This window comes from Salvelinus fontinalis, chromosome 2 (assembly GCF_029448725.1).
Source record: "Salvelinus fontinalis isolate EN_2023a chromosome 2, ASM2944872v1, whole genome shotgun sequence".
Classification (NCBI taxonomy): domain Eukaryota; kingdom Metazoa; phylum Chordata; class Actinopteri; order Salmoniformes; family Salmonidae; genus Salvelinus; species Salvelinus fontinalis.
Genome location: NC_074666.1, coordinates 23,932,442 through 23,944,781, shown reverse-complemented (window position 1 = coordinate 23,944,781; position 12,340 = coordinate 23,932,442). Strand labels below are relative to the sequence as shown.

The 12,340-nt window shown below is 42.1% G+C and overlaps 1 protein-coding gene across 1 annotated transcript in view; it reads right to left on the bottom strand.

Annotated features, from left to right (window-relative positions):
* Positions 1 to 12,340, bottom strand: part of LOC129815063 (rab11 family-interacting protein 1-like) — a 37,502-nt gene that overhangs the window by 14,231 nt on the left and 10,931 nt on the right. Inside the window, exons 2-3 of the mRNA XM_055868389.1 lie at positions 10,575 to 11,017; positions 8,515 to 10,450 (exon numbers count right to left, since the gene is read on the bottom strand). Coding sequence (XP_055724364.1) covers positions 8,515 to 10,450; positions 10,575 to 11,017 — 2,379 coding nt within the window. The remainder of the gene's footprint in view (positions 1 to 8,514; positions 10,451 to 10,574; positions 11,018 to 12,340) is intronic.

Here is a 12,340-nt window from a genome sequence, read left to right as displayed (position 1 = left end):
ATAGTGAAGACATCAAAACTATGAAATAACACATACAGAATCATGTATTAACCAAAAAAAAGTGTTAAACAAATAAAAATATATTTTAGATTTCAGAGATTCTTCAAAGCAGCCACCTTTAACCTTGACAGCTTTGCACACTCTTGGCATTCTCTCAACCAGCTTCATGAAGTCACCTGGAATGCATTTCAATTAACAGGTGTGTCTTGTTGGAATTTATTTCCTTCTTAATGCGTTTGAGCCAATCAGTTGTGTTGTGACAAGGTAGGGGTGGTATACAGAAGATAGCCCTATTTGGTAAAAGACCAAGTTCATATAATGGCAAGAACAGCTCAAATAATCAAAGGGAAATGACAGTCCATCATTACTTTAACACATGAAGGTCAGTCAATGCGGCAAATTCCAAGAACTTTTAAAGTTTCTTCAAGTGCAGTTGCAAAAACCATCAAGCGCTATGATGAAACTGGCTCTCATGAGGACTGCCACAGGAAGGAAGACGCAGAGTTACCTCTTATTGTTTATTTATTATATTTAACCTTTATTTAATTAGGCAAGTCATTTAAGAACAAATTCTTATTTACAATGATGGTCTACCAAAAGGCCTCCTGCGGGGACCTGGCTGTGATTCAAAACAAAATAAATTAAATAAAAATATAGGACAAAACACACATCACATAAAGAGAGACCTAAGACAACACTACATAAAGAGAGACCTAAGACAACAACATAGCATAGCAGCAACACATGACAACACCGCATGGTAGCAACACAACATGGTAGCAGCACAGGGTACAAACATTATTGGGCACAGACAACAGCAAAGGGCAAGAAGGTAGAGACAACAATACATCACGCGAAGCAGCCACAACTGTCAGTAAGAGAGTGTCTATGATTGAGTCTTTGAATGAAGAGATTGAGATAAGACTGTCCAGTTTGAGTGTTTGTTGCAGCTCGTTCCAGTCACTTGCTACGGCGAACTGAAAAGACGAGCGTCTCAGGGATGTGTTCGCTTTGGGGATCTTTAACAGAATGTGCCTGGCAGAACAGTAGTTGTATGTAGAGGATGAGGGCTGCAGTAGATATCTCAGATAGGGGGAAGTGAAGCCTAAGAGGGTTTTATAAATAAGAATCAGTGGGTTCATCCAATGGGTCTTGCGACAGGTATACAGAGATGACCAGTTTACAGAAAAGTATAGAGTGCAGTGATGTGTCCTATAAGGAGCTTTGGTGGCAAATCTGATGGCTGAATGGTAAAGAACATCTAGCCGCTCAGGAGCACCCTTACATGCCGATCTATAAATTACGTCTCCGTAATCTAGCATGGGTAGGATGGTCATCTGAATCAGGGATAGTTTGGCAGCTGGGGTGAAGAGCAGCGATTAGGATAGAGGAAACCAAGTCTAGATTTAACTTTAGCCTGCAGCTTTGATATGTGCTGAGAGGACAGTGTACTGTCTAGCCATACTTCCAAGTACTTTTATGAGGTGACTATCTCAAGCTCTAAACCCTCCGGAGGTAGTAATCACACCTGTGGGGAGAAGGGCATTCTTCTCACCAAACCACATGACCTTTGTTTTGGAGGTGTTCAGAAAGCTTGTTTGACACTAAGAAAGCTTTGTTGTAGAGCGTTTAACACAATCTGGGAAGGGGCTAGCTGAGTATAAGACTATCATCTGCATATACAGTGGGGCAAAAAAGTATTTAGTCAGCCACCAATTGTGCAAGTTCTCCCACTTAAAAAGATGAGAGAGGCCTGTAATTTTCATCATAGGTACACTTCAACTATGACAGACAAAATGAGAAAAAGAAAAAATCCAGAAAATTACATTGTAGGATTTTTTATGAATTTATTTGCAAATTATGGTGGAAAATAAGTATTTGGTCACCTACAAACAAGCAAGATTTCTGGCTCTCACAGACCTGTAACTTCTTCTTTAAGAGGCTCCTCTGTCCTCCACTCGTTTCCTGTATTAATGGCACCTGTTTGAACTTGTTATCAGTATAAAAGACACCTGTCCACAACCTCAAACAGTCACACTCCAAACTCCACTATGGCCAAGACCAAATAGCTGTTAAAGGACACCAGAAACAAAATTGTAGACCTGCACCAGGCTGGGAAGACTGAATCTGCAATAGGTAAGCAGCTTGGTTTGAAGAAATCAACTGTGGGAGCAATTATTAGGAAATGGAAGACATACAAGACCACTGATAATCTCCCTCGATCTGGGGCTCCACGCAAGATCTCACCCCGTGGGGTCAAAATGATCACAAGAAGGGTGAGCAAAAATCCCAGAACCACACGGGGGGACCTAGTGAATGACCTGCAGAGAGCTGGGACCAAAGTAACAAAGCCTACCATCAGTAACACACTACGCCGCCAGGGACTCAAATCCTGCAGTGCCAGACATGTTCCCCTGCTTAAGCCAGTACATGTCCAGGCCCGTCTGAAGTTTGCTAGAGAGCATTTGGATGATCCAGAAGAAGATTGGGAGAATGTCATATGGTCAGATAAAACCAAAATATAACTTTTTGGTAAAACTCAACTCGTCATGTTTGGAGGACAAAGAATGCTGAGTTGCATCCAAAGAACACCATACCTACTGTGAAGCATGGGGGTGGAAACATCATGCTTTGCGCCTGTTTTTCTGCAAAGGGACCAGGACGACTGATTCGTGTAAAGGAAAGAATGAATGGGGCCATGTATCGTGAGATTTTGAGTGAAAACCTCCTTCCATCAGCAAGGGCATTGAAGATGAAACGTGGCTGGGTCTTTCAGCATGACAATGATCCCAAACAAACCGCCCGGGCAACGAAGGAGTGGCTTCGTAAGAAGCATTTCAAGGTCCTGGAGTGGCCTAGCCAGTCTCCAGATCTCAACCCCATAGAAAATCTTTGGAGGGAGTTGAAAGTCCGTGTTGCCCAGCAACAGCCACAAAACATCACTGCTCTAGAGGAGATCTGCATGGAGGAATGGGCCAAAATACCAGCAACAGTGTGTGAAAACCTTGTGAAGACTTACAGAAAACGTTTGACCTCTGTCATTGCCAACAAAGGGTATATAACAAAGTATTGAGAAAAACTTTTGTTATTGACCAAATACTTATTTTCCACCATAATTTGCAAATAAATTCATTAAAAATCCTACAATGTGATTTTCTGGATTTTTTTTTCTCATTTTGTCTGTCATAGTTGAAGTGTACCTATGATAAATTACAGGCCTCTCATATTTTTAAGTGGGAGAACTTGCACAATTGGTGGCTGACTAAATACTTTTTTCCCCCACTGTAAATTGATGAGAGAGCTTCCTACTGCCTGAGCTATGATGTAAATTGAGAAGAGCGTGGGAGTGGATCGAGCCTTGGTGTACACAGTGACAGGCAGTGGCTGAAACAGCAGATGTTCTGACTTTATACACTGCACCCTTTGAAAGAGGTAGTTAGCAAACCAGGCCAAAGACCCCAATACCTCTTTGCCGGCCCACAAGAATGGAATGGTCTAGCGTATCAAAAGCTTTGGCCAATGAAAATAGCAGTAAAACATTACTTAGAATCAAGGGTAATGGTGACATCATTGAGGACCTTTAAGGTTGCAGTGACACATCCATTACCTGAGTGGAAACCAGATTGCTCACCATAGAGAATACTATAGACATCAAGAAAGCCAGTCAGTTGATTGACAAGTTTTTCCAACAGTTTTGATAAACAGGTCATAATAGAAATAGGCCTATAACAGTTAGGATCGGCTTGATCTCCCCCTTTAAATAAAGGATGAACCGTGGCTGCCTTACAAGCAATGGGAACCTCCCCAGAAAGGAGAGACATGTTGAAAAGGTCAGAGAGGCTTGGTGATTATAGAGGCAGCAACCTTAAAGAAGAAAGGGTCTAAACCATCTGACCCAGATGGTTTTGGGCTCAAGTTTAAGGACCTCCTTTAGCACCTCGGACTCAGTGACCGCCTGCAGGGGAAAACTTTGTAGCGGTGCAGAGGAAAAAGAGGGAGGAGCATCGGAGCGCTCTTTTTTTTACAGAACTTCTTGGGGTTAGACCCACAGTGAGAGAACTGCTCCTTAAAGTAACTAACTTTGGCCCTCTGGATAGCCTGAAAAAATGTATTTCTCATTTGCATGAACAAGAGCTAGTCAGCCTGAGTATGCTTGTGCCGAGCCTTTCGCCAAATGCAAATCTTTTTCTTTTTTTTTAGGGGGTGGATCAGCTTTAATTTGCAGAAAGCTTGTTGCATCCATCAATGCAATTGTCTGCATCATTTCTAATCCCCCATACATTTTTGGGGTAAATATATATACATATCTATATACATAAACTCAGCAAAAAAATAAACGTCCTCTCACTGTCAACTGCGTTAAATTTCAGCAAACTTAACGTGTAAATATTTGTATGAACATAAGATTCAACAAATGAGACATAAAACTGAACAAGTTCCACAGACATGTGACTAACAGCAATTGAAAAATGTGTCCCTGAACAAGGGGGGGGGGGGGGGGGGGGGGGGGGGGGGGGGGTCAAAATCAATCAATGGGATTGAGATCCGGGCTCTTCGCTGGCCATGGCAGAACACTGACATTCCTGTCTTGCAGGAAATCACACACACAGAACGAGCAGTATGGCTGGTGGCATTGTCATGCTGGAGGGTCATGTCAGGATGAGCCTGCAGGAAGGGTACCACATAAGGGACGAGGATGTCTTCCCTGTAGCGCACAGCGTTGAGATTGCCTGCAATGACAACAAGCTCAGTCCGATGATGCTGTGACACAGCGCCCCAGACCCTAACGGACCCTCCACCTCCAAATCAATCCCGCTCCAGAGTACAGGCCTCGCTGTAATGCTCATTCCTTCAATGATAAAAGTGAATCCGACCGTCACCCCTGGTGAGACAAAACCACAACTCGTCAGTGAAGAGCACTTTTGTCAGTCCTGTCTGGTCCGGCGACAATGGGTTTGTTCCCATAGGCGACGTAGTTGCCGGTGATGTCTGGTGAGGACTTGCATTACAACAGGCCTACAAGCCTTCAGTCCAGTCTCTCTGTCTATTGTGGACAGTCTGAGCACTGATGGAGGGATTGTGTGTTCCTGGTGTAACTCGGGCAGTTGTTGCCATGCTGTACCTGTCCCGCAGGTGTGATGTTCGGATGTAGCGATCCTGTGCAGGTGTTGTTACACGTGGTCTGCCACTGCGAGGATGATCAGCTGTCCATTGCAATTTATTTCCCTGGCCACATCTGCAGTGTTCATGCCTCCTTGCAGCATGCCTAAGGCACGTTCACGCAGATGAGCAGGGACCCTGGGCATCTTTCTTTTGGTGTTTTTCAGAATTGTTCATAAGTTTTCATAATTGTGACCTTAATTGCCTACCGTCTGCAAGCTGTTAGTGTCTTAACGACCGTTTCACAGGTGCATGTTCATTAATTGAATCAGATTTAAGCATAACTTTTGTATGACTGATGCCTTTAGTGAGAGGTCTAATGCTTTAATAATTTCTGACCCTCCGAATTCATATTCATTATATAAAATAGACCCTTTTAATTTTGTCTGGCTTGTCATTCCAAATAAAATGTTATATTTTGTGTTCATATAATTTAAAAAGCATGTCACCAGGCGCAGGCAAAACCATAAGCAAATAGGTAAACTGTGATATGATTAAAGAGTCAAATCAGGGTAATTTTTCCACAAATTGACAGGTATTTTCCATTCCATGGTAAGATCTTATCTATTTTTGCTAACTTTCTATAAAAATGTATTGGAGTCAAAACATTTCTTTCGGGATATGTATACCGAGTATGTCCACATCCCCGTCAGACCATTTTATTGGTAAACTACACGGTAATGTAAAAGTTGCTTTTTTTTGTGATCAAATACATGAAAATTGGTTTTAATCCAGAGGTTAGAAAAAGTATCTAGATCCTCTATGAGGCTGTGGATGGATTCTAATTGTGGTTTTAAAAGAAAATGAATCATCAGCGTACAATGGCACCTTTTGATTTCAAGCCTTGGATTTCTAATCCTTTAATATTATTGTTGGATCTAATTTTAACAGCTAACATTTCGATGGCGATAATGAATAAATATGCCGATAGTGGACAGCCTAGTTTTAACACTCTTGACAGTTTAAAAATTTGAAATATAGCCATGATTTATTATTTTACACACACACACACACACACACACAACTTTAATCCATTTTATAAGACATTCTCCAAAATTGAAATATTCTAGGCATTTTTATACAGTTGAAGTCGGAAGTTTACATACACCTTAGCCAGATACATTTAAACTCAGTTTTCACAATTCCTGACATTTAATCCCAGTAAAAATTCCCTGTCTAATGTCAGTTTGGATCACCACTTTATTTTAAGAATGTGAAATGTAAGAATAATAGTAGAGGGATTTATTTCAGCTTTTATTTCTTTCATCACATTCCCAGTGGGTCAGAAGTTTACATACACTTAATTAGTATTTAGTAGCATTGCCATTAAATTGTTTAGATGGCAAAAATATCATATTATACAGCAGTTTCATTAGGCAACATGAATACAAAGCCGGCAACAGGTGGTTAGAATAGGATGGGAGGCCAAATATTTGTGTAACCAATAGAATATTGGTTACACAAACATTTGGCCATGGGAGAAAGACAATGGGAGAAAGGATGGGATTTCATCATTCATTCCTTCATTAGGTCTTTATGAGAGACATGAAGGTTAGTTATAATGGTTAGGTTAGTTACACAAACACACTAGGGAACAGAAAGGTTATCCATGTAGATTTCAAATAATAAAACAAATGTAAATGATCAATATAAAAGGTAATGCTTGTACCCTCTGAACCATTCCCTGTTCACATGACCAAACAGACTTGCCTATACTGAGTCATGTCATCCTATTGGATGGTTTCTTTGGTCCAATCTCATCAGGATACATATTGGCATGAGTCATTCAACATCAACACCCTTGTTAAAAACTTGAGCAATCACCTAATGCTTTATGTCTCTCTGTAACACCTTTAATATGACTGATCTGTAGAATCTTTATAACAAGGTACGATTGAGTCATGGGAAGCGCAGCCAATCTCAGTTTAGCCAAAGGCTTCCAATACGAAGACACAAGGGGTGTGTTTACACAGGCAGCCCAGTTCTGATATTTATTCCACTAATTTGTCTTTTGAACAATCACATCAGAAATTTTTCTGATCTGATTGGTCAAAAGACCAATTAGTGAAAAAAAGATCAGAATTGGGCTGCCTGTGTAAACACAGCCACAGAGATGCACACTCACATCTACGTTTTCCACAGCGGTACAATTTTCATTAAGTTATTAGATTACTTTAGGGCAGTGATGGGCAACTTTTTTGAAGACCCTGGGATCAATTTCCCAATTATTAACTTTTTGGAACTTAGTCGGGGTCTCAACTTACGAGTTAGAATAGTAGGTAAGGTGCAATTTTGAAATTTGATTGTGCATCAGCAGTTTTACTGATAGTTTAGCGGCCGGCTATCTAATTATCATGGTCGAATTACTGGCTGGGGGGACGCCATTGATTTTGTTAGTCACTTTCACTCAGATATCATTTTGAAAATTGAAAAAAATTCTCTCCACCCTATGGAAGAATGTGTAGAATTGCAGGAAATTAGCTGTAAAACAGCTTATTTTCCTCTCCACCTCATGACAAAATGAGTGTGGTATGTTTGTGGGTACGCAGAACTGCGAACAACTGCAGCCCCTCATGATGAGTTTAGATTTTTGGTGGCCCCCACCCCCATCAAAGTTGCCCATCTTTCCTTTAGGGGATTGTGCTTTAATGAGATCTGCATGTTGGAGTAGTGTCATGCGCCACACAGACAAACATACCATGACATCAGCTTCCACACTCCCTTCACACCAAATGCCCACGACACCAACACACTGAGATCTAACTCTTACCAAGCGTTCCAATTGACTTAATATATTAGACAAAACACTTTCCTGTACTAAAGTCTTTGATAAAGCGACAGGTTTTGTGCTCGAATCTGTATTTTGTGCCACAGCTGTACAGATCCAATAAAATCCTCCCAATTGCATCCTGCTGAGTTTCTACAAGCAGCTATACTGACTGTCCCACATCCATAAATCAGGCTTGTTGCCTGGCCTGATTAACTGGTTGTATAAAAGTATTCTCAGACAAATTGGCAGGTTTTCCACTCTAATCAGACTTGTGCCACCCTGCACTGACAGCACAGGAAAAGAGAATGTTAGCATAATTGACATAGTTCTGTTAGAAGATGAAAGAGGATGTCTGAATGAGAGTTCAGTGAGGATACAGGGATGTTAGTAGGTGTGTGTGGATGAGGAGACAGAGCAACAGAAACGTGTGTGTTGCTTTTGGAGACCACCTGCTGCTTTTGCAGACTAAATAACTAGTGCAGCCATAATTTATGACACCCAAGTGGTAACACAATTCTGGGGAACTGAGACAGTGATGGGGTGTGTGTGTGCTCGTGTGTGTGTGGTTTGGGAGTGGGACTGACCTTGGCTTGACTGCTGATACTTTATTTGTTCGGCTGATGGGACCAGTAGAAGAGGTTGTGGTGGTCTCCTCAAACGGGTTATTTGAAGAGTTGTCATTACATGAAGTGGTAGGAGAGACTTCCTCAAAAGGATTATTGCACACGATGGCCTCTGCCTCTCTATTCTGCTTCATCTGTTGTTCAACTTTGTCCAACTTTACCCTCACCTCCTCATGCCTTCTCTTTTCCTCCATCTGTGCATTCCTCTTTTCTTCCTGTCCTCTCAACTCCTCTTTTTTCATATTTTCTTTCACCTCCATCAGTTTTCTCTGCTCCTCATCTTTTCTCTCCTCTTCCCTTTCTTCTTCAAGCCTCGTTCCTTCTTCTTCCTTTCTCAACGTCTGCTCTATTCTCCTTATCCTTTCCTCCTCATTCCTCATCTTCCTCTGCTCTTCTTCCTTTCCCCACATATCATCCTTCTCTGCCCTCAGCCTTTCTTCCTTTTCCCTAATCTTCCTCAGCCTATCTTCCTCTTCTCTCTGAATTCTTTCATCCTCCTCCATCCTCTTTATCCCCATTTCCTCTCTCAGCCAATCTTCCTCTGCGGTCTTCCTCACTCTTTCTTCCTCCTCCCTCATTCTGCTCTCCTCCTTTCTCAGCCTATCCTCCTCTCTCTTAATTCTTTGTTCTTCCTCCTCAATCCTCCTCCTCCTTTCTTCCTCCTCCTTCCTCAGCCTATCCTCCTCTCTCTTCATTATTTCTTCTTCAGCCTCTCTCTTCATTCTTTGTTCTCCCTCCTCAAACCTCCTCCTTTCTTCCTGCTCCTTCCTCACTCTGTCCTCCTCTCTCTTAATTTTTTCTTCTTCAGCCTCTCTCTTCATTATTCCTTCTTCCTCCTCAAACTTCCTCCTCCTTTCTTCCTCCTCCTTCCTCACTCTGTCCTCCTCTCTCTTCATTATTTCTTCTTCCGCCTCAATCCTCTTCTTTTCTTCTTTCTCCTCCCTCAGCCTATCATCCTCTCTCTTCATTCTTTCTTCTTTAGCCTCTCTCTTCATTCTTTCTTCTTTAGCCTCTCTCTTCATTCTTTCTTCTTTAGCCTCTCTCTTCATTCTTTCTTCACCCCTCCTTTCATCTTCTTCCTCCTCCCTTATTCTTCTCAGTATATCCTCCTGTTCCCTCCTTAGTCTTTCTTCCTCCTTCCTCATCTTCCTCTCCTCTTCCTCTCTTCTTTGCATATCCTCCTCCTCCTGTTCTCTCCTAATCTGTTCTTCCTCCTTAATCCTCTCATCTTTCTCCCTCTTCAATCTTTCCTCCACCTCCCTCATTTTCCTCTTGTCCTCCTTTCTCAGTATATCCTCTCTCCTCATTCTTTCATGTTCTTCTCTCCTAATTCTCTCCTCTTCTTCCCACCTCGCTTGTTCCTCCATTTCTCTCGTTTTCTCCTCTAACCTCCACTTTTCCTGGTCTTCCTTCCAAACTCTGTCCTCTCCCTCCACCTTCAGTCTCCTCTCCCCCTGTTCCTCTTCTAGCCGTATTTCTTCCCCCTCCTCCGTAATCCTGATTTTCTCTTGTTCCTCCTTCCTTATCCTCTCTTCCTCGTCTAACTTCTTACTCTCCTGCTCTTCCTTTCTCGTCCTCTCCTCATCCAACATAACCCTCTCTTCCTCCTCTGCCCAGCTCGAAGGCTGCTTCAGGGCCCTGAAAGAGTCCATGGAGGTGCCGGAGCTCTTACGACCCTGGGCCTTGCGCAGGTCTTCCATGGAGCCATGGCCTGAGCTGGCCAGGCTAAAGTTGGAGCCGGTGCGGGCGCTCCGGGGCTGGGGCTCCTCTGTGTACATGTGAGTGCCATTGATGCACAGGTTACTCTGCTCTGCAAGCGGGGCAGGAATCTTAGAGCGCCCTAGGGACAGGGAACTGCCTGTGCGCTTATGGGTCTGAAACGTGAATTTATTTTTACCTTTGGATGAGAAAGAAACGGGGAAAGGTTAGATCTGCAAACACATACTGTGTAACATAAGCGTTTTCAAATAGATAATGCTGCTATATTTTCAACTGAATGTACAGCCTGTGATGATTCTCACCGTCAGAGGAGTCCACATTGAGGCCTGTGGAGCGGCTGCCACTCAGTGAGGACTTCTTCTCAGGCAGAGGGCCCAGGACAGACATAGACTGAGACAGTCCATGACGCTGCAGGTTAGACTTGGGAGAAAACAGAGACTTCAGCTTGTTTTTCTTCTTTTTCTCTCTTTTGTCTGCAACCCCCTTCCCTACCCCCTCTCCCTCCCCCTCACTGTCCGTCAGAACCTGGGTGAAGGACGGTACCACGGCAGACGCAGTGTCCGACAGAACCTCCTTTTTGCCTCGCACCTTGTCCTTGAACTTTCCCAGGCGGGAGCGTGGCTTGTCTGTAGCAGAGAGGTTAAACATGCTGGCTGTCATGTTATTCTTCATAAACTGGATGTCCACCTGCACCTCTCCCTGGTCTTTATCTGGCTTGCCTGCCTTGTCCAGCAGTTTATGCCATCTGTCGAGAGAAAATCTGTATTATTTATCAAAAAACTTCAACCGAATATAACTGGTATAAAAGAAATGCTGTTCTCCAAGAGATGTCACAAGAACTAAAGGTGTAAGTTAATGAGGCAGTGAAAAAATAATCAACATAATATTTTATTTTTCAGATGCCTGCTGTCTCCCCCAGGGGTTCATGGCCATTGAAAATAACTTGTGAGCTCAGAAATAACTTGACATATGTAGGCATTAACCACTTATTTTCAGATAACACACACACTGTTCAGACTGACTGATCTGTCTGAATAATCCCAGTCTCCAGCTATAAAAAAGACAGTGTCTACATGTTGATAGATTTTCACAAATAAAGAACGCTTTCACCCGTAGCATAGCTTTATTTAAGGATGCTATTTTTATCCCTTTTTGTTGCAGGGTTCCAAAAGTTTATCATAACCAAGTGAATAATTCCAGTAAGTAGGGGCTGATGCCATTTTTCCTTTTACTGTTTAGAGTTCCTCCATGGAAACAGTGATCAGTACAGTAGCTCTCTCTGAATTGGCCCAAGGGTGGAGGGACCAGCGGAAATGACTGATGATGCGGTGAGTGTTCTGGAGAGTCAGTGTTTGGGCAATAATGATTCATACTAAATGTTCACCAGCAGGAACATTATGCATTTCTTCTATTTCTATCTGTGCCGTCCTAATAAATTGTTGTCACTACTCTGTTAAGACTGAATACCATGCCTTAAAACACTAATGTACAATAAAAGGCTACTAAAAGGGGGAACCGGGTTGCAGGAGTGAAATAATTTTGCAATGTAAAATTGAATTGATAGATTACATTAGTGGGTTCTGAGTGATTTTTTCCCACCCCTGCTACATGCTATCAAATATATTTATATAGCCCTTCTTACATCAGCTGATATCTCAAAGTGCTATGCATGCTAAATACTGTGGGAGTCAATTCCAATCAATTTAGGTTCATATTTAATTAATGACTTTAGAAATCCCCAGGCATTTGTCTATTTATGAATGTGGTTCACAAAATAGAAAATTAGAATACCATAAATATAATTCCTCTATGCCTAAAGTCTGTTTCATTTAGTGGTTCACTTGTACAGAAGATTCCTTTTGAGGATATGAAGGTCAAAGTACAGAGACTGACATTGTTAGAATTCTTCAACAAAGAGAATTCTTCACGCTGACTGGTTCAATGACCCTCAATAAATCACTATTGTATAAAACATCAAACAAGAGGGGTTAGTCTGTCTGTTTGTATTCTACAAATTGTCATTATGTTATTTTAGAAGGTACATACATCTGTCAAAACAATCACTAAT